The 23,361-nt window shown below is 41.3% G+C and overlaps 1 protein-coding gene across 1 annotated transcript; it reads left to right on the plus strand.

Moving 5' to 3' along the window:
* The first annotated feature begins 1,689 nt into the window (after positions 1-1,689).
* On the plus strand, positions 1,690-22,688 carry sytl3 (synaptotagmin-like 3). Its single transcript, XM_084081873.1, has 16 exons — positions 1,690-1,919; positions 2,575-2,793; positions 3,595-3,662; positions 4,679-4,730; positions 4,995-5,058; positions 5,656-5,728; positions 7,648-7,772; positions 8,504-8,617; positions 11,430-11,596; positions 18,274-18,376; positions 18,538-18,708; positions 19,228-19,327; positions 19,569-19,674; positions 20,441-20,655; positions 21,665-22,433; positions 22,566-22,688. The coding sequence occupies exons 1-15, from the start codon at positions 1,822-1,824 to the stop codon at positions 21,754-21,756; spliced, it is 1,767 nt and encodes a 588-aa protein (XP_083937999.1). The 5' UTR covers positions 1,690-1,821; the 3' UTR covers positions 21,757-22,433; positions 22,566-22,688.
* The last annotated feature ends 673 nt before the right edge of the window (positions 22,689-23,361 follow it).

The raw sequence follows: 23,361 nt of genomic DNA on the forward strand, positions 1-23,361 counted from the left end.
GTTTGACTCGGTTCCACAGATAAATATTGAGAAAATAGCTGATCTACAAGCTCACAACGCGAGGGGTTGTACTGTAGATCGCCTATTTTCAAAATGTTTGCCTCTTTCTTATATTATTTGACAAATTGGCCAATGTTTGCCAGTTTTATAGTATAGTTTGTTGATTACTTTTGATGCTGTAAATGGTCTTTTTCTTTTTTTTGTCTTAAAGGTCCTTAAATTGTCACTTCACTGTCGTCTGGAACCCCCCCCCCCCCAACAAAAAAAAAATCATGTGGGGACCCCCCTGGGGATCCCGAACAACAGGTTGAGAACCACTGCTCTATACTACTGTAGGCCCTCTACGTTTTTTCCCTCTACACTAAATCTCTGTGCTGAAAATGCCCGATCCAAAAGCTCACAAAGCGTGAGAACGCAATGTGAGCTTGTAGATCGGCTGTGAGCTATTTTGGCCGAATGTTCGAACCCCAGAATCTGGAAGCTAGGGGTTCAAGTGGTTAGGTAACAGTTAGTATGTTGCGATTCTTAAAGTTTGACTTGTGGCATGATGAAGAGCAACAAGACGAGGGCCAGCTCCCGCTGGGAGCCACAGACCTTCTCATAAGTGACACTGATTGTATTCAATGGCCGGCTGGTAACTCTGGATAATAGCAGGGACAGTATGTTATCTCTTAACACAGGCTGACAACCAGCCGTCCATTATAATCTCTCCCTCTCTCTCTCTATCATGATATGTAGCCTATTGTACCACACACACACACGAATGATACTGCACATTTAAAGCAAACAAGTCAGATTTATATGATAGTAAGCCAAGTTGTCAAATTTTAAAGATCAGATTATCCATTTTAAAGACTTTTGCTCTTTGAGTCATGATTTTGTATTTCTTTTCAAATGGATAAATGGGTGCTGGCTCAGAATACAAAAAGGCACATCAGCCTAATTAATGGAATGATAATGGAAGGCATGCAGAGCAGGCCTAGCTGCTGTCTGTTTGGTGAATCATCACAGTCACAGCTGCATGTGACGGTCCCCTTGATGAGAGGTGAGCTCCACATGTGGGCTGTGGTCAGGCCAAGCATGATTAAGAACTCTGAACAAAGCACTGTGGCGACGACGTAGGAGGGGATGTGCAGTGTGCGTTTGTGTGTGTGTGCATGTGTTTTGGGGGGGGGGGGGGGGGGGGGTTGGCTTGTGCAGAAGCTTATAAGACTGCTCACCAAAGAGCAAGTCCTGATCAGTAGTCCATCAAACTGGCTGGCTGGCTCTCTCTCTCCACAGTGCAATGTTGCATGCTTGCTCCAAAGGTCAGTGGATTATCTGCTGCAGTGGTTCTATAGCTACTGTATTTTTACTGTGAGGATAACACTGACTGGATGATTGTCTGGCTGGCTGGCTGGCGTTTCTGACTTTTCTTGCAGCAATCAGAAAATCAATCTTTTCAGTTGCTATTGAGGATTGGATAGTGTTGTTCAGACTGCCCTTTATCATGCCTGGATTGCCTTTATGTTTGGGTTAGACAGCGAGAGAGTGTGAGAGGTGAGGCTGACTGAGCGTCCCAGAGCAGGACCGCAGGGACAGTGGTCAGACAGACAGACAGACAGACAGACGACAGCTCTATGTCTCTGCAAGATAACCATATTCTGTTGTTTATTACTTTGTTCTCTCAGGCTACAAATACACATCTAAAGACTGCAGCACCGTCTTTTGATCCAGTCAGCAGCAGAAAGAGAGGAGGCGTGGAGGGAGGAACATCAAAACGGAGAGAGAGGTTTGAACAATAAGAGGGAGATCAGAGACGGAGAGAGCGTTTTGTTAAGGATGGATCTGAGTCTTCTCCAGGCTCTGGAGATAGAGAGCGTGCTGGAGGTTCTCCACAGGGACAGACTGTTACGCACCGCTGAAGAGGAGAGGATACGGTGAGCAATTATTTGACCAATAGCCTGGCCTGTAGTGAAGTTGTGTGTACTGTACTGTACTGTACTACTGTACTGTACTGTAGGTAGTGCAGTTTATGCAGTGATATCTAATCATTTCTGCTCACTGATAATGCAACATAATGCAACATGTGTGAACTGACAAGTTTCATTTATCTTATTTACTTAGCCAAAATATTTGCTTGATTGGTTGACATATTTATTGACAATATGCAGAAGGATATTAATTGATTGATTGAATACTTTATTAGCAGTTTTCAAAAAAAGAACAGGAAAGTACAGTTCAATACAAGGTCAAGAGGATTACAGGAGGATTTTAAACCCAAGAAAACCTATGGCTTGTTTCCACTGGGGTCCTTTGTACTTAATGTACTTCAATTCATCGAGACATTAATGACAGACAAATATACACTACAATGCAAAACATACATCCTGTTCTCAAACAATAGTTTGAGAACAGGGGGGGAGGGGGGCTAGGCTTTGACTTTTACAGATAAACATTGTTCAGTACAAAATATATCTATCAAAACGAGGACAAAACACAATAAAGCATGAGAGCTTATTTCATGTGCGTGTGCATGCATGTTGAGTGAGGGGTTTGTAGTAATAGTTATTCCCTCTTCAACCCTCATCCCAGGAGGCTCAAATATGAGCTGATGGAGATCAGGAGAAAGGGAGCGAAGAGCTTCAGCAGACAGTACAGCGAGAGGACCTGCGCTCGCTGTCAGAGGCCGCTGGGGAAGCTGTGGAACTCGGGCGCGGTGTGCCGCGGCTGCAGCCACCGCATCTGCAGCAAGTGTCGCGTGGGGGGCGCGTCCACCATGGACTGGAAGTGCACCGTCTGCCACGCCTACAGGTAAGAGATATACCTGAGGGACCAGTCTTTGTGACTAGACTAAGAGACCTGGCATGAAGACAGTCAGTTTATAGAATCATGAATCGAGTGCAGTGTACATGATAGCTATTACTGTACTCAATACACACTACTGATTGTGCTGTAAGCAGCGGTGGAAAGTAACTAAGTACATGTTCTCAAGTACTGTACTTTTTGAAAATATTTTTAATACAATTTTGAAATATTTTTACTTTACTTGAGTATTTCCAATATCCAATACTTTTGCTTCTACTCTACTACATCTCAGAGGCAAATATTGTACAGTATGTTTTACTCCACTCCAATTCTTTGAAATCTTTAGTTACTAGTTACTTTGTAGATTTTGATTATTATTACAAAACCACTTCAGACCTACAGTATATACTTTGGCAATTTGAAAATACTGTTTAAAAAAAAAAAAAGCTCACAAGGTGTTGCAAGCTTGTAGATCTACTATGTGTGTCACCTCCCGGGAACGGGGCAGTGTCTACATACAGTAAGATCTACTCTAATGAGCAACAATAAAAAAAAAAAAGTGGGAGTCTACTAGAGACTTGCTTTTATAGGAAGAAAATAGCCTTTTCTACTACTGTAACTATAGACTAAATACTAGTTATACTAGCAATTACTTTACAGATCTGCTGATTAAGGATTACATGGTCAAACGCTATCAATTCTAATATTATTGCTGTATATTCTGTCTGTCTAATAGTTTATTTGCTTAGTTGAAACAAAACCAGTGGTTGCTGCCTCATGGTTGACAATCATGCTCGTCTCTTCTAGGGAAGTTAAGATCCGGTCTGGACAGTGGTTTCTGGATGAAAGGGCAAAGAAATTTCCAGCTGGTACAGGTTAGTTTACTGTTGTGTGGCTGCATGCATGCATGTCTAAATGTCTATGTTTCCTGTTTGTTTACTGTGATTCATTATTCATATTCCCTCGATACAGTAACAGTACAACTACATTGATTGTTAAATAATGTATAAATATTTGTTTGCGAATTTGCTTGTCTGTACTCTGTACTGTATGTACAGTATAGGGTTCTGTAGTGTACACTACTTGAATTGAATTATACATCATTACCAGGTAGCAAAGTCTTGTCTTGGAGGCAGTGGAAGCTAGAACAGTTAATAACACATTTTAGGGATTCAACCCCTATTGGATTTGTGCTGTTTTTTCTTCTGTTGTGTTTTTTCAAATTCCCATGACATGGTTAATGGTAGAGAGTAGAGACATCACATTTTCACGGGAGCACCAGTGATGGGAAGATGTGTGCATTCACTGCATTACCAAAACTGCAAATATATGCTATAATTAAATGTTAAATAAGCCATGAGTCTGATTTACACAAAACCTGCTTCAGATTTCGATCTATACTCAGTCAACAAATTGTGTACAATTATTTTCGAACTCGCCCAATAGGGGGCCACCAGATCGTAACACATGCATGGGCCTGGCTACAACGTGGCCATACATCCATGACCGTTTGCCTAAATATCATCATACTAGGTGGATATGTTTAAACTGTTGAGTCATGCCCCCAAATTGTTTTGAAATTGAAAAGTAGGGGCTGATGCCGTTGCCAAAAATGGGTGTGGCCCGGCACCGTTTTGGACACCTATTAGTTGTCTTTAATACAGGTGTTGAACTGTCATATAGTCGCCATATCCTAATCCTACAGTAGGCATCAGATCGGTTGGGTTTGTCAAAGAGCACAATATATAGTGTTTCAGGAAGTTTAGACAAAATGTCAACAATAACAATGTAAACAATTTGATGATGCATTTTTTGTCCAAGCAGTCGAAAACTAATGTTTTTTACCTGAAGTGCAATGTTTGCTGAGTCATCATATTTATATTGTTTACAGACAGACATGACACAGTTGGAGAGAAACTATTAAAGTCCTACCGGAAGCCTAGGTAAGATCATCAAATAATGTTGAATAATAATAGAATTATACTAGCTATTTGGACCACAATGGAACAGGACTTGTTTGTTATCCTTTCCTAAATGCTTTACTGTACCTTTGTGCTGTTTACATTTTTGACTAATAAAGTATTCAATCAATCAATCAAGCTATTACTAATAATAAAAGATATACCGTTACCGTATATCTTTCATTGGTTATTGGGGTTTGTAGTCAATTCAATCCTAAAATCAATCTTTTCTTTCCTATTTTACAGCCAAAAAATATCAGTTGTTCCACCAACTCCTCCTTTTGACTGCACGACCTTCGGCAGATCTGGGGTAATATTACACTCTGACTCAATAGGCTCTATGCACAACAGCCATATTGGAAAGAAATTGGGCCTCTTCTTACTTCCTTCACAGGTGTTACCAATGATACTAATGAAGGCTCTGTTCCATTCTGGTCAGGGTGCTGATATCGTGCATGCTCACTAGAAACACTCCATTTTGGTTCCCAAATGGCCCCTTATGATGGGTATGTAACTCTGAGAGTGTATAAATGGAACCAAATGGACCCTTACGGGTCCATTTGGTTCCATTTGTACACTCTCAAAGAGTTATGGGGGTCCTTGAAAATAAGACAACCACTATGCCACACTAAATGGAACAGAGCCTTAGTTAGTATCATTGGTAACACCTGTGAAGGAAGTAAGGAAGGGGCCCCAATTCATTCCCAATATGGCTTCTGTGCATAGAGCCTATAGCACCGTTATGCCGGATTTATACTTTGTCCTATGATGGAGTAGCGCGGCTACAATAGCCGGGTCCACAAGCTCGGCTGTTTTCGCCGTGCGACTCCGTCCTAAGACATAAATCGGCCTTTATTCAACAACAACCTGCTCTGAGTGCCGTTAAACACCCTGTCTTTATTTACAGGATTTAAAAAACTCCAAACCTTTTACCAAGTCTATGGAGGACCTGATGGTGTCATTCACTAGTCACATTAAAAGTAAGTGTGATAGATGGCAGTGGTGTAAAGTAAAGTACTTTTACTCAAGTACTGTACTTAAGGACAATTTTGAGTGTTTTTGAATGTTCAGTACTTTTACTTCTACTCTACTACATCTCAATGGAAAATATTGTACTTTTACTACACAATTTGAAAACTTGAGTTACTTTGTAGATTTTTATTATTATTACAAAACACTTTAAGTACATTTTGACACCAATACTTTTGTACTTTTACTCAACTACATTTTGAATTCCGGACTTTTACTTGTAACGGAGTACTTCTACATTGCAGTATTGATACTTTTACTTAAGTAAAATATCTGTGTACTTGTTCCACCACTGGATAGATGGAGGATTGACAACTACTGACTTTAATACAAAAAAATCACTTCTTCCACGAGGTGAAGTTATACAGTCAAGGGTTTTATTTAACTCTAATACGTAACCAAAGGGTCCCTCATGGGTCCATTTGGTTACATATAAACACACTATGAGTTAAAGGGGCTGTAAGGAATATGTTTTTGTACAAAACAAAAGTGTTTGGTTAAAATGTTAAAGCTCTATATTCTGATTGTAATCATTGCTATAGAGTTTTTGCTCAGTAACAGTGTCTCTCCAGCTCTTTAGTTGTGGGCTAGGCCTAAAAAAACTGAAAATAAATGTCTTCGTCAGGATACCAATTTTATCTAATCAGGAGAGAGACCCCCACAAAGATAATCTATCAATTTCAATGTTATAGTGTTCCAGTTCCAATTTTGTTGACCTGATGTTTACTAAAGAGCCGGACAGACGGGCAGACCCCTGTTACTGAACAAACACTCTATAGCAATGATTACTGTGGTTAACTATACAGCTATTTCACACTTTTTTTAACAAACAAAACAAAAAACATACTTACACCACCTTTTAAATGAACACTCAGGATCTTAGCTGGGGTTTTTTAGGTTCATCTGATGGACAGATATAGAGTGAATGCATCACAGGGAAAGCACAGCGCTGCTACGTTTCCTCTGGATGGTTATCAGTCTTTATATCCTCTGTCAGGTTTTGATAAGCGCTCTCAGAAACGCAAAGGAAATGACATTAACAGACTGATCATCAGCGATGACAATCTGCCAAGAAGAGTCAACAGCACACATCATGTCGTCAGTGACGGCTCCAGAGAATTTTGACTGGGGGGCTTTTTTAGAGCAGGGGCAAATGAATTTTGGCAACACACCATAATGAATAATACTAATACGACAAACAAGATGCACTGTACCTAGTTTAACCCCTTCAATCCGGGAACACATCTGTGTCACTTTAGATTTCTTTGGGCTATTCAAAAATAGCAGATATACAAGCTCATAGCGCGGCACCGAGTGCCGCGCTATGAGCTTGTAGATCTACTATTTTTTTTAAAATTAGGTGCAGATCTTTGTAAAACATTTTGTTGCAGGGACGCCCCCCCCCCAGAAGCAAGGATTTGAGTTACAAATGTACGCTTTAAAAATATGTATATTCAAAGATTTAGACAAATGTTCACGATTTTCCAAAAATAGCAGATCTACAAGCTCATAGCCAGATGAATCTTAAAATGACACAGATGTGTTCGCGGTCTTAACGTTAAGTTAATAAATAAATAAATAAAAAGTAAGATTTTATAGTATGGTTTACATAGAAGTCAGTCAATTATATATTTTATTAGGGGGGGGGTCTGGAGCCGTCACTGCATGTCGTGCCTGTTGTCATGCTTTACTAATAACTAAAGTCATTAGTTACTGACTGTACTGAAGTTTCTAAAAGCTCCCGTACACTTCCACTTGTAATTGTTTCAATCATTGCTCACTCTTATTGGAGTATATCGTCTCTGTCGGGTGGAAAAAAGTAGCGGACCTACAAGCTCAGTGATAAAGTATTCATCTTTTCTAAATGCAGAGGTTAAGTCCCATAATGACGTGAGAGGAGACCTGGACCTGCTGACGGTGGACTCCACCTGGACAGAATCCATCCATAGCGGCCGCCAGAGCCGCTCTGACAGTGACCTCAACAAATCTTTCAATGTATGTACACATACTGCATGTACATGCCTGATATGTGATATTAGCATCTATCAATGTATGTACATATACTACACACAGCATGTACATCTCTGATACTGTATGTGATATTCAAGTTTGTTGTTTTTTTTGTCGCATTCCTGAGACAATAATTTGATGACTAGCAGAAAGATGCTAATGTATCCGGTAGGTGTCTTTGAGTCCTACCGGAAATACACCCGGTCATCAAATTATTGGTTTAGGAATGCATCAAAAACAAAAAAATCTCCATGAATTCAAGGCTTCATGGGGTGTGTAATTGATAGAAAATAAGTATTTTTTTGGGTGAACTGCTCCTTTTAAGCCGTTTGTGTATGTAACAAGAGACACAAATACTGAGACTATAAGACGGATGGATGGATAGATGGATGGATAGATACTTAAGAGAAGCTTCAAAATGTTAGTGTTTATGGTTATCAAAATGTTAGTGTTAATGGTTATCCCTAAATGAATCTTTTAACCACGTAAACCCTCTAGACTTAGTAAAGTCCGAGTTGTCTCTGTACTTGGACCGCTTTTTTCCCCATTTACACAAAATCTCTTTCTCAAAAATTGCCGATCTACCAGCTGTTGTGAGCTTGTAGATCTGCTATTTTGGGCTAATGTTCCCCCAAGAATATGGATGCTGGCCGGGGTTCAAGTGGTCAATCTTGAGTTTTCTACTAACCGAGGGTTCTTTCTTTCTCTCTCGTCAGCTAACCAAAGTCCCCAGTCTCCCCAATCTGTTCAGGAGAAACAAGGACAGTGACCATTCAGGATCCTCTACAGGGGTTGAAGATGAAGATGAAGTTTACTCTGGAGGGAAGAGAGTGAGTACATTCATTCATTCACTGATCTGATTAACTCAGAAACGTGAAAGGAAACACAACCTGTATGCATGCAAGCATTCTGTGACTGATTCCAAGGATGATAGAAAACACTACGATAAAGAAAACCACACGATAGTTTCAATTTCACTACTGAATGTGTAGTAAAATAAATTGCCGCTTATCCACTGCCTACAACGTACTGTAAGTGAGGCGCTGGAGCTGAATAAAGTCAGTATGAATGAGAGAAAACACTACTGAATGTGTAAAAAGATCTCTCTATCTACTATCTACTACTATCTATGTAGGCCTACACCAAACATCTTGGCAGAAAATAGCCGATCTACAAGCTCACAACGCGTTGCGTTGTGAGCTTGTAGATCGGCTATTTTCGGCTAATGCTCCCCCCAGAATAGGGATGCGAGGGTTCAAGTGGTTAATGTCAAAATTTGGCGCCCCTACCTGCTATCTCTGTGGACCCCCCCTAGGGGTCCCGGACCCCCTGTTAAAGACGCCTGCCGTACTGCATGCAGGAATATTTTGGGTACACTGAAACATTTGAAAGAAAGTAGTTAGACACGGTCACATCACATGTTTACAGAGTGGGTGACTTCTTTTTTTGTATGCGAGCTCTGAACATTGCAATAGGCTATATGCACAGCACAGCAGCCATATTGGAAAGAAATTGGGCTTCTTCTTACTTCCTTCACAGGTGTTACTAATGATACTAATGAAGGCTCTGTTCCATTCTGGTCACGGTGCTGATATTGTGCATGTTGGCTCACTAGAAACACTCCATTTTGGTTCCCAAATGGCCCCTTATGGTGGGTGTGTAACTCTGAGAGTGTACACATGGAACCAAATGGACCCGTAAGGGTCCATTTGGTTCCATTTGTACACTCATGCCACACTAAACAGAGCCTTAATTAGTATCATTGGTAACACCTGTGAAGGAAGTAATGAAGGGGCCCAATTCATTCCCAATATCTGCTGTGCATAGAGCCTATTACAGGAAGAGTTAAAATAGGGAAGAGAGAATAGAGAGAAAAGGAACAGAGAACAGGTGCATGATTAAAAAAATAACAACGGACAGATGGCACCACACGGAAGGCAGAAGTGTTTCTTGTGCAGGTAGAAAACATATCTAGCATAGCGTCACTGTCGGGCAGAAACCTCATATCTCCATATTAGTTTTTTTCTGTAAATGAATGGCCTACTTCGTCACTCTACAGAGACCGTATAAAAAATTGCAGCAGGTGTATACAGTATATAGTGAGAGGAGTAGGAAGGGGGAGACGGGGAGAGAGAGAGAGAGAGAGAGCCTGTCTCACCCACGCAGTAACCCTGACAATGCTGAGTAACCTGAATGTTTTGTCTGTGCAATAACCTGGCAACACTGGGCAAGCTGGTAACGTGCCAGATTGTGTTATAGATAAATGTGAAATTTGGAATGAAAGATTCCTAAAAAGCTAAATATGACAGATAAATGCATTGTTTTATCCTCCGTTCTTAATCCAAATGTTATATTGGTTCTGGCAAAGTGAAGGAATTTTGACTCGTACCAGTCATACTGTCTACACTCTATAATGTATTACTGTAAGCACAAAAGAAAAACTGATGGTCTGTTGCAGTCTCCATTTTTGAGGCGGTTAGTTGCCCCTTGAAAGTGAAAACCTCTTGGAGAACAAGCAGATGTTGTTTCAGACTCGGTGGCCTGGTGTGTTCAGTATTTGACTGAAGACTTTGAGTTCAAACCCTCACAAGAGGGAGATCAGAGCCAGTTCCCAGAGGAAAGATTGAAAACCCCCTGGTTTTTAGAGATGTAGCCTGCCTTGCTTTCCGTGGCTCAGTGTGTTTAGCACTTGGCCAATGCTAAGATTGCAAGTTCAAGCCTCATTACACTTAACTTAACTACATTTAGAAAGCTAATGTCCTACACGAAAACTTGAAAAGCTTCCCTCGCTTTTAGTTCCTCAGTACTTAACCTCAAACCTTGTTACATTGAACTTAAAATGTATTTAGACAGCTAACGTCTCAGGGGAAAGCCTACAGCATGGCTTTAATAACTCAACGGCCATGGGGTTAAGAAGCGACCTGGGCTGTCTTGCAGTCACAGGACCGCCAGATCAGAGGAAGAGACTGTCACAACTGCCAGCAGGCAGGCTATACAGTACATGACTATACTGACGGACAATCTATGTACTGAAAAGACACTTTTGTATGCCACTGTGGGAATTTGTATGAACTGCTTGCCCACACAGTGATGTGATGTAATGTCTCTTACCTCTGAAAAGCTTGTTTTAAAAAAGATAAAATAAAAAGTTGGTCACAAAAAAAAACATACGTATACTACACACTGTGATGGAACCGCAGGCACTGTGGCTCAGCATGTTAAGATGCTCTCTAGATGTTCCCAATAGGCTCAAACACCACTCTGCCTAATAACTAAATATTGTAAAATCTGAAAACACTTGTTTTCAGTGTGAGGTCTTTGTGAAAGGGCTTTTCGATCTCTTTTCCACTGCTAATATTTGACAATGGAACGTCAAGCATTGTGGCTCAAAGACCAATTCTAGATGATCATTTGTTCAAACCCCACTCTCTAAATAGTATACTTATGCCATTTCTTGAATTTAAAACAACATAGAAGAAGACACATCATATCATGTGTGTTTTTTTATCATCATTTCTAGTACATACATAGAATACATAGAATAGAGAAGCAGTGTGTTTTTTTTTATAGTAAATATCAAAACAGGAGAGACGTGAAGCAGTGTGTTTTCATTATTAAAAGCAGTGTGTTTATGCTCTGCAGGGCAGCATCAGCAGCATCAGTACAGAGTGTGGTCTGTACACAGAGAGTGTGACAGGAGACCTGGAGCTGCAGCTGCTCTACAACTTCAACAGCTCTTGTTTGGAGGTGACGGTGGGTGGCTGTCGGAACCTCACCCACGGAGACGTCAAGAGGAGGAAGTGCCACTCGTGAGTGTTAACCACTACACCCCCAGCTCACGCAGTGCCACACACTACTACACCCCTACCTCACACAGTGCCCAACCCGATCGCCAGAGGAAACGTTCTCATTGAACGTTTTTCAGCGTTTCTCAAAATCCGTGCATAGACTACTGGAAAACCACAAATTCCGTGCATAGCCGCCTCGCATCTCCCCCATTGTGACTAAACCATTTCGGAGCCGCGCAGTCTCAAGGGAATTGTCGCTTTGTGAAGGACCACCGAGCGCGCTAAAGCGCGCGAGTTGCCGTCCTGAACATAGCGACATTCCCTTGAGCCTACTCAGCGGCGTTTGAGTTACGTACCGATAGGCACAGAATCGTAAATTTTGTTGTGGGGACTGCTCTACTTCCTGGTTTTTCCGGGTTGCGACTGGTTACGCCCACCGTGGGACTCCCCGTACATATGCACGGAATTTGGGGGTTTCTAGGCGACTATGCACGGAATGGCGTGCAGAAATCCGTGCAATGTATACTAATTCTCTGGCGATCAGGCTGCAGTGCCACACGCTACTACACCCCCACCTCACACAGTGCCACACGCTACTACACCCCCACCTCACACAGTGCCACACGCTACTACACCCCCACCTCACACAGTGCCACACGCTACTACACCCCTACCTCACACAGTGCCACACGCTACTACACCCCTACCTCACACAGTGCCACACGCTACTACACCCCCACCTCACACAACGTCACACGCTACTACACCCCCACCTCACACAGTGCCACACGCTACTACACCCCCACCTCACACAGTGCCACACGCTACTACACCCCCACCTCACACAGTGCCACACGCTACTACACCCCCACCTCACACAGTGCCACACGCTACTACACCCCCACCTCACACAACGTCACACGCTACTACACCCCCCTACATGGCTAAATTGTACGTACCCCCGCCCCCATCTGATTAGATCATTATCAATCACAAGTTAATTTACACTTTTCGTCATTTTTTCGTCACCAGCATTTTTCGTCATTTTTCATCACCAGCATTTTTTTGTCACCAGCATTTTTCGTCATTTTTCGTCACCAGCATTTTTTCGTCACCAGCATTTTTTGTCATTTTTCGTCACCAGCATTTTTCGTCATTTTTCGTCACCAGCATTTTTCGTCATTTTTCGTCACCAGCATTTTTTCGTCATTTTTCGTCACCAGCATTTTTTCGTCATTTTTCGTCACCAGCATTTTTCGTCACCAGCATTTTTCGTCATTTTTCGTCACCAGCATTTTTCGTCATTTTTCGTCACCAGCATTTTTTCGTCATTTTTCGTCACCAGCATTTTTTCGTCATTTTTCGTCACCAGCATTTTTTCGTCACCAGCATTTTTCGTCATTTTTCGTCACCAGCATTTTTCGTCATTTTTCGTCACCAGCATTTTTCGTCATTTTTCGTCACCAGCATTTTTTCGTCACCAGCATTTTTCGTCATTTTTCGTCACCAGCATTTTTTCGTCACCAATGCTGGTGACGAAAAATGACGAAAAATGCTGGTGACGAAAAAATGCTGGTGACGAAAAATGACGAAAAATGCTGGTGACGAAAAAATGCTGGTGACGAAAAATAACGAAAAATGCTGGTGACGAAAAAATGCTGGCACAACGTCACACGCTACTACACCCCCCTACATGGCTAAATTGTACGTACTCCCGCCCCCATCTGATTAGATCATTATCAATTTTTTTTGTTAATTTACACTTTTCGTCATTTTTTCGTCACCAGCATTTTTCGTCATTTTTCGTCACCAGCTTTTTTTCGTCACCAGCATTTTTCGTCATTTTTCGTCACCAGCATTTTTTCGTCACCAGCATTTTTCGTCACCAGCATTTTTCGTCATTTTTCGTCACCAGCATTTTTTCGTCACCAGCATTTTTTCGTCACCAGCATTTTTTCGTCACCAGCATTTTTCGTCATTTTTCGTCACCAGCATTTTTTCGTCACCAGCATTTTTCGTCATTTTTCGTCACCAGCATTTTTTCGTCACCAGCATTTTTCGTCATTTTTCGTTACCAGCATTTTTTCGTGACCAGCATTTTTCGGCATTTTTCGTCACCAGCATTTTTTCGTCACCAGCATTTTTTCGTCACCAGCATTTTTCGTCATTTTTCGTCACCAGCATTTTTTCGTCACCAGCATTTTTCGTCATTTTTCGTCACCAGCATTTTTTCGTCACCAATGCTGGTGACGAAAAAATGCTGGTGACGAAAAATGACGAAAAATGCTGGTAAGGAAAAATGACGAAAAATGCTGGTGACGAAAAATGACGAAAAATGCTGGTGACGAAAAAATGCTGGTGACGAAAAATGACGAAAGATGCTGGTGACGAAAAAATGCTGGTGACGAAAAAATGCTGGTGACGAAAAATGATGAAAAATGCTGGTGACGAAAATATGCTGGTGACGAAAAATGACGAAAAATGCTGGTGACGAAAAAATGCTGGTGACGAAGAAATGCTGGTGACGAAAAATGACGAAAAATGCTGGTGACGAAAAAATGCTGGTGACGAAAAATGACGAAAAATGCTGGTGACGAAAAAATGCTGGTGACGAAAAAATGCTGGTGACGAAAAATGATGAAAAATGCTGGTGACGAAAATATGCTGGTGACGAAAAATGACGAAAAATGCTGGTGACGAAAAAATGCTGGTGACGAAGAAATGCTGGTGACGAAAAATGACGAAAAATGCTGGTGACGAAAAAATGCTGGTGACGAAAAATGACGAAAAATGCTGGTGACGAAAAAATGCTGGTGACGAAAAATGACGAAAAATGCTGGTGACGAAAAAATGCTGGTGACGAAAAATAACGAAAAATGCTGGTGACGAAAAAATGCTGGCACAACGTCACACGCTACTACACCCCCCTACATGGCTAAATTGTACGTACCCCCGCCCCCATCTGATTAGATCATTATCAATTTTTTTTGTTAATTTACACTTTTCGTCATTTTTTCGTCACCAGCATTTTTCGTCATTTTTCAACACCAGCATTTTTTTGTCACCAGCATTTTTCGTCATTATTCGTCACCAGCTTTTTTTCGTCACCAGCATTTTTCGTCATTTTTCGTCACCAGCATTTTTTCGTCACCAGCATTTTTCGTCATTTTTCGTCACCAGCATTTTTCGTCATTTTTCGTCACCAGCATTTTTTCGTCACCAGCATTTTTCGTCATTTTTCGTCACCAGCATTTTTTCGTCACCAGCATTTTTTGTCATTTTTCGTCACCAGCATTTTTTTGTGACCAGCATTTTTTGTCATTTTTCGTCACCAGCATTTTTTCGTCACCAGCATTTTTTGTCATTTTTCGTCACCAGCATTTTTTTGTGACCAGCATTTTTCGTCATTTTTCGTCACCAGCATTTTTTCGTCACCAGCATTTTTTCGTCACCAGCATTTTGCTGGAAAAATGCTGGTGACGAAAAATGCTGGTGACGAAAAAATGCTGGTGACGAAAAATGACGAAAAATGCTGGTGACGAAAAATGACGAAAAATGCTGGTGACGAAAAATGACGAAAAATGCTGGTGACGAAAATATGCTGGTGACGAAAAATGACGAAAAATGCTGGTGACGAAAAAAATGCTGGTGACGAAAAATGACGAAAAATGCTGGTGACGAAAAAATGCTGGTGACGAAAAATGACGAAAAATGCTGGTGACGAAAAAATGCTGGTGACGAAAAATGACGAAAAATGCTGATGACGAAAAAATGCTGGTGACGAAAAATGACGAAAAATGCTGGTGTCGAAAAAATGCTGGTGACGAAAAATGACGAAAAATGCTGGTGACGAAAAAAAGCTGGTGACGAAAAATGACGAAAAATGCTGGTGACAAAAAAATGCTGGTGATGAAAAATGACGAAAAATGCTGGTGACGAAAAAATGACGAAAAGTGTAAATTAACTTGTGATTGATAATGATCTAATCAGATGGGGGCGGGGGTACGTACAATTTAGCCATGTAGGGGGGTGTAGTAGCGTGTGACGTTGTGCCAGCATTTTTTCGTCACCAGCATTTTTCGTTATTTTTCGTCACCAGCATTTTTTCGTCACCAGCATTTTTCGTCATTTTTCGTCACCAGCATTTTTTCGTCACCAGCATTTTTCGTCATTTTTCGTCACCAACATTTTTTCGTCACCAGCATTTTTCGTCATTTTTCGTCACCAGCATTTTTTCGTCACCAGCATTTTTCGTCATTTTTCGTCACCAGCATTTTTTCGTCACCAGCATTTTTTCGTCATTTTTCGTCACCAGCATTTTTTAGTCATTTTTCGTCACCAGCATTTTTTCGTCATTTTTCGTCACCAGCTTTTTTTCGTCACCAGCATTTTTTCGTCACCAGCATTTTTCGTCATTTTTCGTCACCAGCATTTTTCGTCATTTTTCGTCACCAGCATTTTTCGTCATTTTTCGTCACCAGCATTTTTCGTCATTTTTCGTCACCAGCTTTTTTTCGTCACCAGCATTTTACGTCATTTTTCGTCACCAGCATTTTTTCGTCACCAGCATTTTTCGTCATTTTTCGTCACCAGCATTTTTCGTCATTTTTTGGCACCAGCATTTTTTCATCACCAGCATTTTTTCGTCACCAGCATTTTTCGTCATTTTTCGTCACCAGCATTTTTTCGTCACCAGCATTTTTCGTCATTTTTCGTCACCAGCATTTTTCGTAATTTTTCGTCACCAGCATTTTTTCGTCACCAGCATTTTTTCGTCACCAGCATTTTTCGTCATTTTTCGTCACCAGCATTTTTTCGTGACCAGCATTTTTCGTCATTTTTCGTCACCAGCATTTTTTCGTCACCAGCATTTTGCTGGAAAAATGCTGGAAAATGCTGGTGACGAAAAATGCTGGTGACGAAAAAATGCTGGTGACGAAAAATGACGAAAAATGCTGGTGACGAAAAATGACGAAAAATGCTGGTGACGAAAAATGACGAAAAATGCTGGTGACGAAAATATGCTGGTGACGAAAAATGACGAAAAAAATGCTGGTGACGAAAAATGACGAAATATGCTGGTGACGAAAAAATGCTGGTGACGAAAAAATGCTGGTGACGAAAAATTACGAAAAATGCTGGTGACAAAAAAATGCTGGTGACGAAAAATGACGAAAAATGCTGGTGACGAAAAATGACGAAAAATGCTGGTGACGAAAAATGACGAAAAATGCTGGTGACGAAAAAATGCTGGTGACGAAAAATGACGAAAAATGCTGGTGACGAAAAAATGCTGGTGACGAAAAATGACGAAAAATGCTGGTGACGAAAAAATGCTGGTGACGAAAAATGACGAAAAATGCTGTACAAATGTAACCACATTTTTTGGGTTACATTTGCACACACTCAGTTACAATAGGTAAATTATTGTTATTAAATTAAGGATTTTATTGTGCAGCTGTGTATCTTAAATTGCTAATTTATTGATCCCTTTATATTATTTTTATTGCAACATAGCTGCAACTGTCGTTGGAAACCTCATATATCCAAAACGGTTACTTTTCAGGCTTAAAATGAAAAAATATCAAAAGCAGATCAGATCAGCAAAAACACAAACATTTTAAATATGGAGTTAAGAGGTTTCTGCCCGTCACGACAGCAACGATATATGTCCTACCTCAGTAGCCCTGGGAAGGTGTAACTATCAGTATCTATGGTATGCACACCAACAATGTCTGTGTATAGATATTTTACTCTACTGTCGTGCAGAAACCAGCTATGTCCAAAATATTAAAGGTAGGGTAAGTGATTTACTTTGGAGTGTTTGTTCAGTAACAGGAGTCTCCCATGTCTCTCCAGCTCTTTATTAAACAGAAAATGCATTTTCGTTGCTTTCTCCTGATTGGCTTAAAATGTGTCACATACCTGAAAATGTACAGTACTATATTCTGTTTACTAAAGAGCTGGAGAGACCCCTGTGACCGAACAAACGCTCTGCAGCAATGATTACTATCAGAATATAGTACTTTAACCTAAATTAAAAAAAGAAACACGTTTTTAGAACAACACAATACTGCCTTATCAAAGTTGGTATGGTGACTTTATACATTGTCAGATACTTGAATGTGTCCTTATATTATCATCACTTTACCCAAATACAGCTCAAGTGGAGTTAGGAGGTTTTTGACCATTATTGTGGAGATTTTTTTTCCGCCTGACTTCATCATTCTAATCAATGATGGGCAAAACAACCATCTCCACAAGTTGGAGTTAGGTGGTTTGACCGACAGTTTGAGGATCCAATGGAGTTAGAAGGTTTAGTCAGAAGTGCTTTTTAATACTTTCCATTGGTTCATTGAAAAGTCCTCACTCACTCACTCACACACACACACACACACACACACACACACACACACACACACACACACACACACACACACACACACACACACACACACACACACACACACACACACACACACACACACACACACACACACACAAATCATACTATGCTGTTATCAAAAAGGTTATGTTTGATTGATTGAATACTTTATTAACAGTTTGCAAAAGGTACAGAAGTACAATTATGTAATAACGCTAAAAGGATAAGACAAAACTCCCTGAGGGCTTGTTTCCATTGTGGTTCTGTGTATTCAATTCATTGTAAGTTCTTCAATCTCTGAATCATTGTGCAGATATGTCAAGATCTACTTGCTGCCAGACAAGGCTCAGAGTGGCAAGCTGAAGACCAGCGTCAAGAGAAACACTACTGACCCGGTTTATGATGAAACTTTACAGGTAAACGCAAGCACTGCTTTCACTCAATTGGCAAATATTGATTTGAGATTTATGATATGATATGCACAGCAGGAATGTCCAGTCTTTTATCGCTGAGCTGTGACTTTCCCTTCAACTCTCATTCCATTCCATTCCCATTTCTCTCGTGTGGCTTTCAACAGTATCACATAGAGCGCCCCCTGCTGTATGAAAGGACCCTGCAGGCCTCCGTGTGGCACTCAGGCACTCTGAAAAGAAAGGTGTTTCTGGGACAAGTCCTGATCTCACTGGAGCACTGGAGGTTCGAGGAGACGGCTTCACAGTGTTCTATCTGGTACCCGCTGTGTCCAAAGGTACACAAAAAACGTTTTTTTTCGTAAATTAACGCCCTACTTGATCATACTACAGTGTCACACAAAAGTATCAAAAGTAGATCATCTACTGTCAATTGCTTGACAACTTTAGTCTCCAGTTACTTTGCAGATTTTGATTATTAGTACAAAGCACACGTTAACTTTTAAATAATGATGTGTCATCATGGGTTAAGCTACCTGGCAACAGCATATAAAGTAATTACATTCAACCCCACCTTTACCAGCTACAGTATAAAGTTGAAGTGATTAACACATTACTATGCATCACCAATTACAATACAATCGATTGTGAGATCTGCATATTGAGTAGTTTTATGTTTGGTAGTGGTCCTGCAATTATATTTTGATGCCAATAGTGTTTTACTATTGTACAATTTTGAATACAGGACTTTTACTTGTAACAGAGTATTTCAACAATGTGGTAATCGGAGTACTTTACCACCACTGGTTATCTTAGCAGTTGCATATGAACTTACTGGTGTTTGTGTCTGTCAGCAGCCTGAATGTCCAGAAGGTGGAGCTGTGGAGCACATCAGAGGAGAAATGCAGCTCAGGATCAAGTTCAGTTTCTTGGGAGGGACTGTCTCTCGAAGACATGGTTAGTACCACTAATTATACTAATAACATATGATAAAAAAAACGAATTATCTCACTAGTCCTTGTACAAAGAACATTAGATTAATATAATTGGATAAAAGCCTGCATCAAAAACAAGATTTTATAAGAAGACAGACAACTTATATTCACAAAATAGGTCGACTTGGCATTGACATCACCAGACGTCATAAGACCTCTGGTCTGTGTAAAATATAACAATAACATTGTCTTACTGTTTACAGGGGTTGACACTGGGCCTCGTGATAACGGTCAACTGACGGTCCTTATCAAAGGAGCCAAACACCTTCCCTTTAAAGCAAACACTAGACAGGGCATCTACGTGAAAGGGTAAATATACATACGTGTGTGTGTGTGTGTGTGTGTGTGTGTGTGTGTGTGTGTGTGTGTGTGTGTGTGTGTGTGTGTGTGTGTGTGTGTGTGTGTGTGTGTGTGAGAAAGATGTCAGACTTGTGCGTCTGCAAGGCGTGTCGTGTGTGTTCTGGTGTGTGTGTGTGTGTGTGTATATGAATGCATTGCAAGTGTGAGTATTTAACAACTTTCAACCTTATATACTTAGTTAACCGGAGTCCCCCAGGGATACTAGGCCCCCTTCCTTTTACCCCTCTACACTAAATATCTTCGCCGAAAATAGCCGACCTACAAGCTCACGACTTGTCGCTCTGTGACACATTATGAGCTTGTAGAACGTTGACTTTTGCCCCAGAATAGGGAGTACTATGGCCCTGTCATGATACTGACCGTGATACTGACCATGATACTGACCATGATACTGACCGTGATACTGACCATGATACTGACCGTGATACTGACCGTGATACTGACCATGATACTGACCATGATACCGACCATTATACTGACCATGACACTGACATGATACTGACCAGGATACTGACCATGATATGGAGACACAATGACCAGTACTATATAGACACAATGACCAGTACTATATAGACACAATGACCAGTACCATAACATCCCTGTCACACAATGCCAGCGCCCCCCAAACTTCTCTGTACGCCCCCTGGGGGGCTGTCCTGCCCCTGTTGAGAAACACTATGCTATTTAGGCTAAATAAATTTGACTTTGTGTTTAGGTGTCTGACTCTCTCAGGGGGCAGAGAGGTGGTCCAGAAGACCCCTCCTCTGAAAGGGAAGCCCGGCTCTGACTGGTCCCAACAGCTGGTGTTTGACAGCGTCTTGGGTTCCGACCTCCTGGACTGTTCTCTAGCTCTGGACCTGTGGGACCACGCCTCTTCCTCCTCTGGCCTCTCGGACCACCAGCGCCTGGGAGGGGCCCATATGGCCACGGGTAAGACCGGCCACTTCCTCTGCTTATGTAATGGTTTTCTTTTGACACTTGGTATAGACTATAGAGCTTGCTTCCTGTCAACGTATCGTGTTGAAAATGTAATTATTTCCTTAGAAGTGTGGCTCCCTCAGACCTGCCAGCCAGCTTAACATCCATGCAAATCCAATCATGGTCAGAAGATGAGTGGTTCATAACACCCTGATGAAATTCTGAGCCACACCCAGGGTTCAATTTGTGAAGAAAATAAGATAACAAAACATAAGGGGGGATGGGGTTGACTTTTTTTCCTTAACCAAATCATGAAAATAGCTGATCTACAAGCTCATGGCAGAAGAGTTTTGACAAATTCTGACGATTTTTTAAAATTTTGCCCAAAAATATGGACACCAGGGTTAATGTGGTTAACATAAATCTTGAATTTAAAGTGTTAAATTGTGATAAAATCAAACGTATCAGAGAGTCTACATTCCCTCAAAAGGATATGCATGCGTTTAATTCAGTCAGGCCAAGAGGTAGGAATAAAACACATCCCCACCGGCCATAAAAACGAATGACCAGGAGGGGGTGTGGGGGGGATATCAAAAGAAGAGGATTGCTCCCATTACACTGGACCACGCCCCCCCCCCCCACAGGAAGTGCTTTGACTAGGTTAAGAGTGGGGGGTGGGGGGGGGACTCATTCGCTCAGTGCATTCCCCCCCTCTTTCACAATAAAGCCTCTCTTGTCTGCTGCGTGTCTTAAGTAGCGTGTGAAAGACATGCTCGTGTCTCCGGTTTCACCGCCATTATTATTATGAAAAAAATGTTTTGTGAGGAAAGGAGAGGTGATGTCATTCTCTGTTAACCCTCTGCTCTACCACGCCGTGGTCCACCAGGGGTCCAAATGGGACCCTTACGGGGTCTGTAACTCTGAGAGTGTACGAATTGGAACCAAATGGACCCTCATGGGTCCATTTGGTTCCTTGAAGTTCAAAAGCTTGACAATCAACGCTCTGCTCTGCTCTACTCAGGGTCACCGTGGCAACCAGTGCTGCATTTGCCAAACAAGTGGCATGACTTCAGTCTGCCGATCCATGCCAATGACAACACCAGGCTGCCATGATGATGATGATGGCACCTGCCTGGGACAGATAAAGATCTGGACAACACGCGGGACTCAGCACTTTACCACGCTCTGTTTGCACTGACTGCCAGGCTATTTGCTCAACCTACAGCCCAGCTTTTAGGCTATTTATTATTCTAATTGAATCATTTAGTTTTGCAGGAGTTATTTATGATCATAACTTATGTTTAATGCCTTAAAGGCAATGTAGAGAAGAATGCATCAATTTGTCGTTGCTATTTTCTGTCTTGCGTGTGTGTGTGTGCGTGTGTGTGTGCGTGTGTGTGTGCGTGTGTGTGTGCGTGTGTGTGTGCGTGTGTGTGTGCGCGTGTGTGTGTGTGCGTGTATGTGCGTGTGTGTGCGTGTGTGTGCGTGTGCGTGTGCGTGTGTGTGTGTGTGTGTGTGTGTGTGTGTGTGTGTGTGTGTGTGTGTGTGTGTGTGTGTGTGTGTGTGTGTGTGTGTGTGTGTGTGTGTGTGTGTGTGTGTGTGTGTGTGTGTGCGTGATTCTGGATCTAATCTCGTAAACCAATCTCGACCAATCAGTGCCAGTGTTTTTGTGCATGCTGCCCGGAGGCCAAGGAAGACACTCCCCCGATAGTTTTCCAATCCATCAACAACTAGGACATTTTTTGTGAATGCATTACTGCAGACCTGAAAGTTACAGAATGCACTCTTCAGTTACACTTTTTTTTTTTTTTACATTTTTGGCTACTGTATACGACATGCTGTCGTATACAGTAGTTTAACTTTGTTTTATGACGTAGTATAGTGACAGTTTTGTTTACGGCATAGCACTGTGTTTCTTGAAGGCCTATGACTTTTTAGGCAGGGTAAGACTGTTAACATGGTGACTCAGCCAGTTAGTGCACCATGCTCCATGTGTCCAATATTGTCTCTGTAATTATTTTACTTCTATTATGTATGTATTATGTTTAGTGTGTGATTTTTTTTTAATTCGTTATTATTATGTAACTTTTTTTGGTGTGAATAAAATGTTATTTTGTCCAATCTGTATGGTAGAGTCAGCAGATTTGTTTTGTACCCCAGCATCCATATTCTATGGGGAAGGTTAGCCCAAAATAGCCGATCTACAAGCTCAAAACGTGTTGCGCTGCGATGTCATGCTCGCTTGTGATCTAAAAGCTTGCTAGAGCTTTGTGAGCTTGTAGATCGGCTATTTTTGGCAAATGCCCCCCCCCCAGAATAGGGATGCTATAGGGTTCAAGTGGTTAATGTAAGAAAATTAAAAAGGTTCCTATCACAAAAGGATTTGGTGGCCCTCCCTGTAGTATCTCTGAGGACCCCCAGTTGAAGACGCCTGGTCTAGACTTAAAGGACAACTTTGGTTTTTTACAACCAATGTTTATGTTTTAGATTGTAATTAAAGTAAATAAAAGATGAGTGTTAAAAATGTTAAATTTACTGCTTTCTATAGTTTTAGCAATTTTCACAATCTTTTTTACAGTGTTTTCACAGTGGGCGGGGGCATTCTGTCCGGTGGCTAAATATGTATTTTTTTAACACATTAACCCGGCGTTTTCTTTATTATTATTTACAGTAGCTCTTCTAGCCCCCAATAACTCACATCTGGCCATCTCAGACAGC

This window comes from Gymnoscopelus microlampas (assembly GCF_963454915.1).
Source record: "Gymnoscopelus microlampas genome assembly, chromosome: 16".
Taxonomy (NCBI): Eukaryota; Metazoa; Chordata; class Actinopteri; order Myctophiformes; family Myctophidae; genus Gymnoscopelus; species Gymnoscopelus microlampas.

What these genes read in the sequence shown, in the direction of transcription:
- sytl3 (XM_084081873.1), top strand. Translation starts at nt 1,822, where the DNA reads ATGGATCTGAGTCTTCTCCAGGCTCTGGAGATAGAGAGCGTGCTGGAG. An exon ending in CGACCTTCGGCAGATCTGGG is followed by an intron (nt 5,059 to 5,655) that starts GTAATATTACAC and finishes CTTTATTTACAG; the next exon opens with GATTTAAAAAACTCCAAACC. An exon ending in CAGGGCATCTACGTGAAAGG is followed by an intron (nt 19,675 to 20,440) that starts GTAAATATACAT and finishes CTTTGTGTTTAG; the next exon opens with GTGTCTGACTCTCTCAGGGG.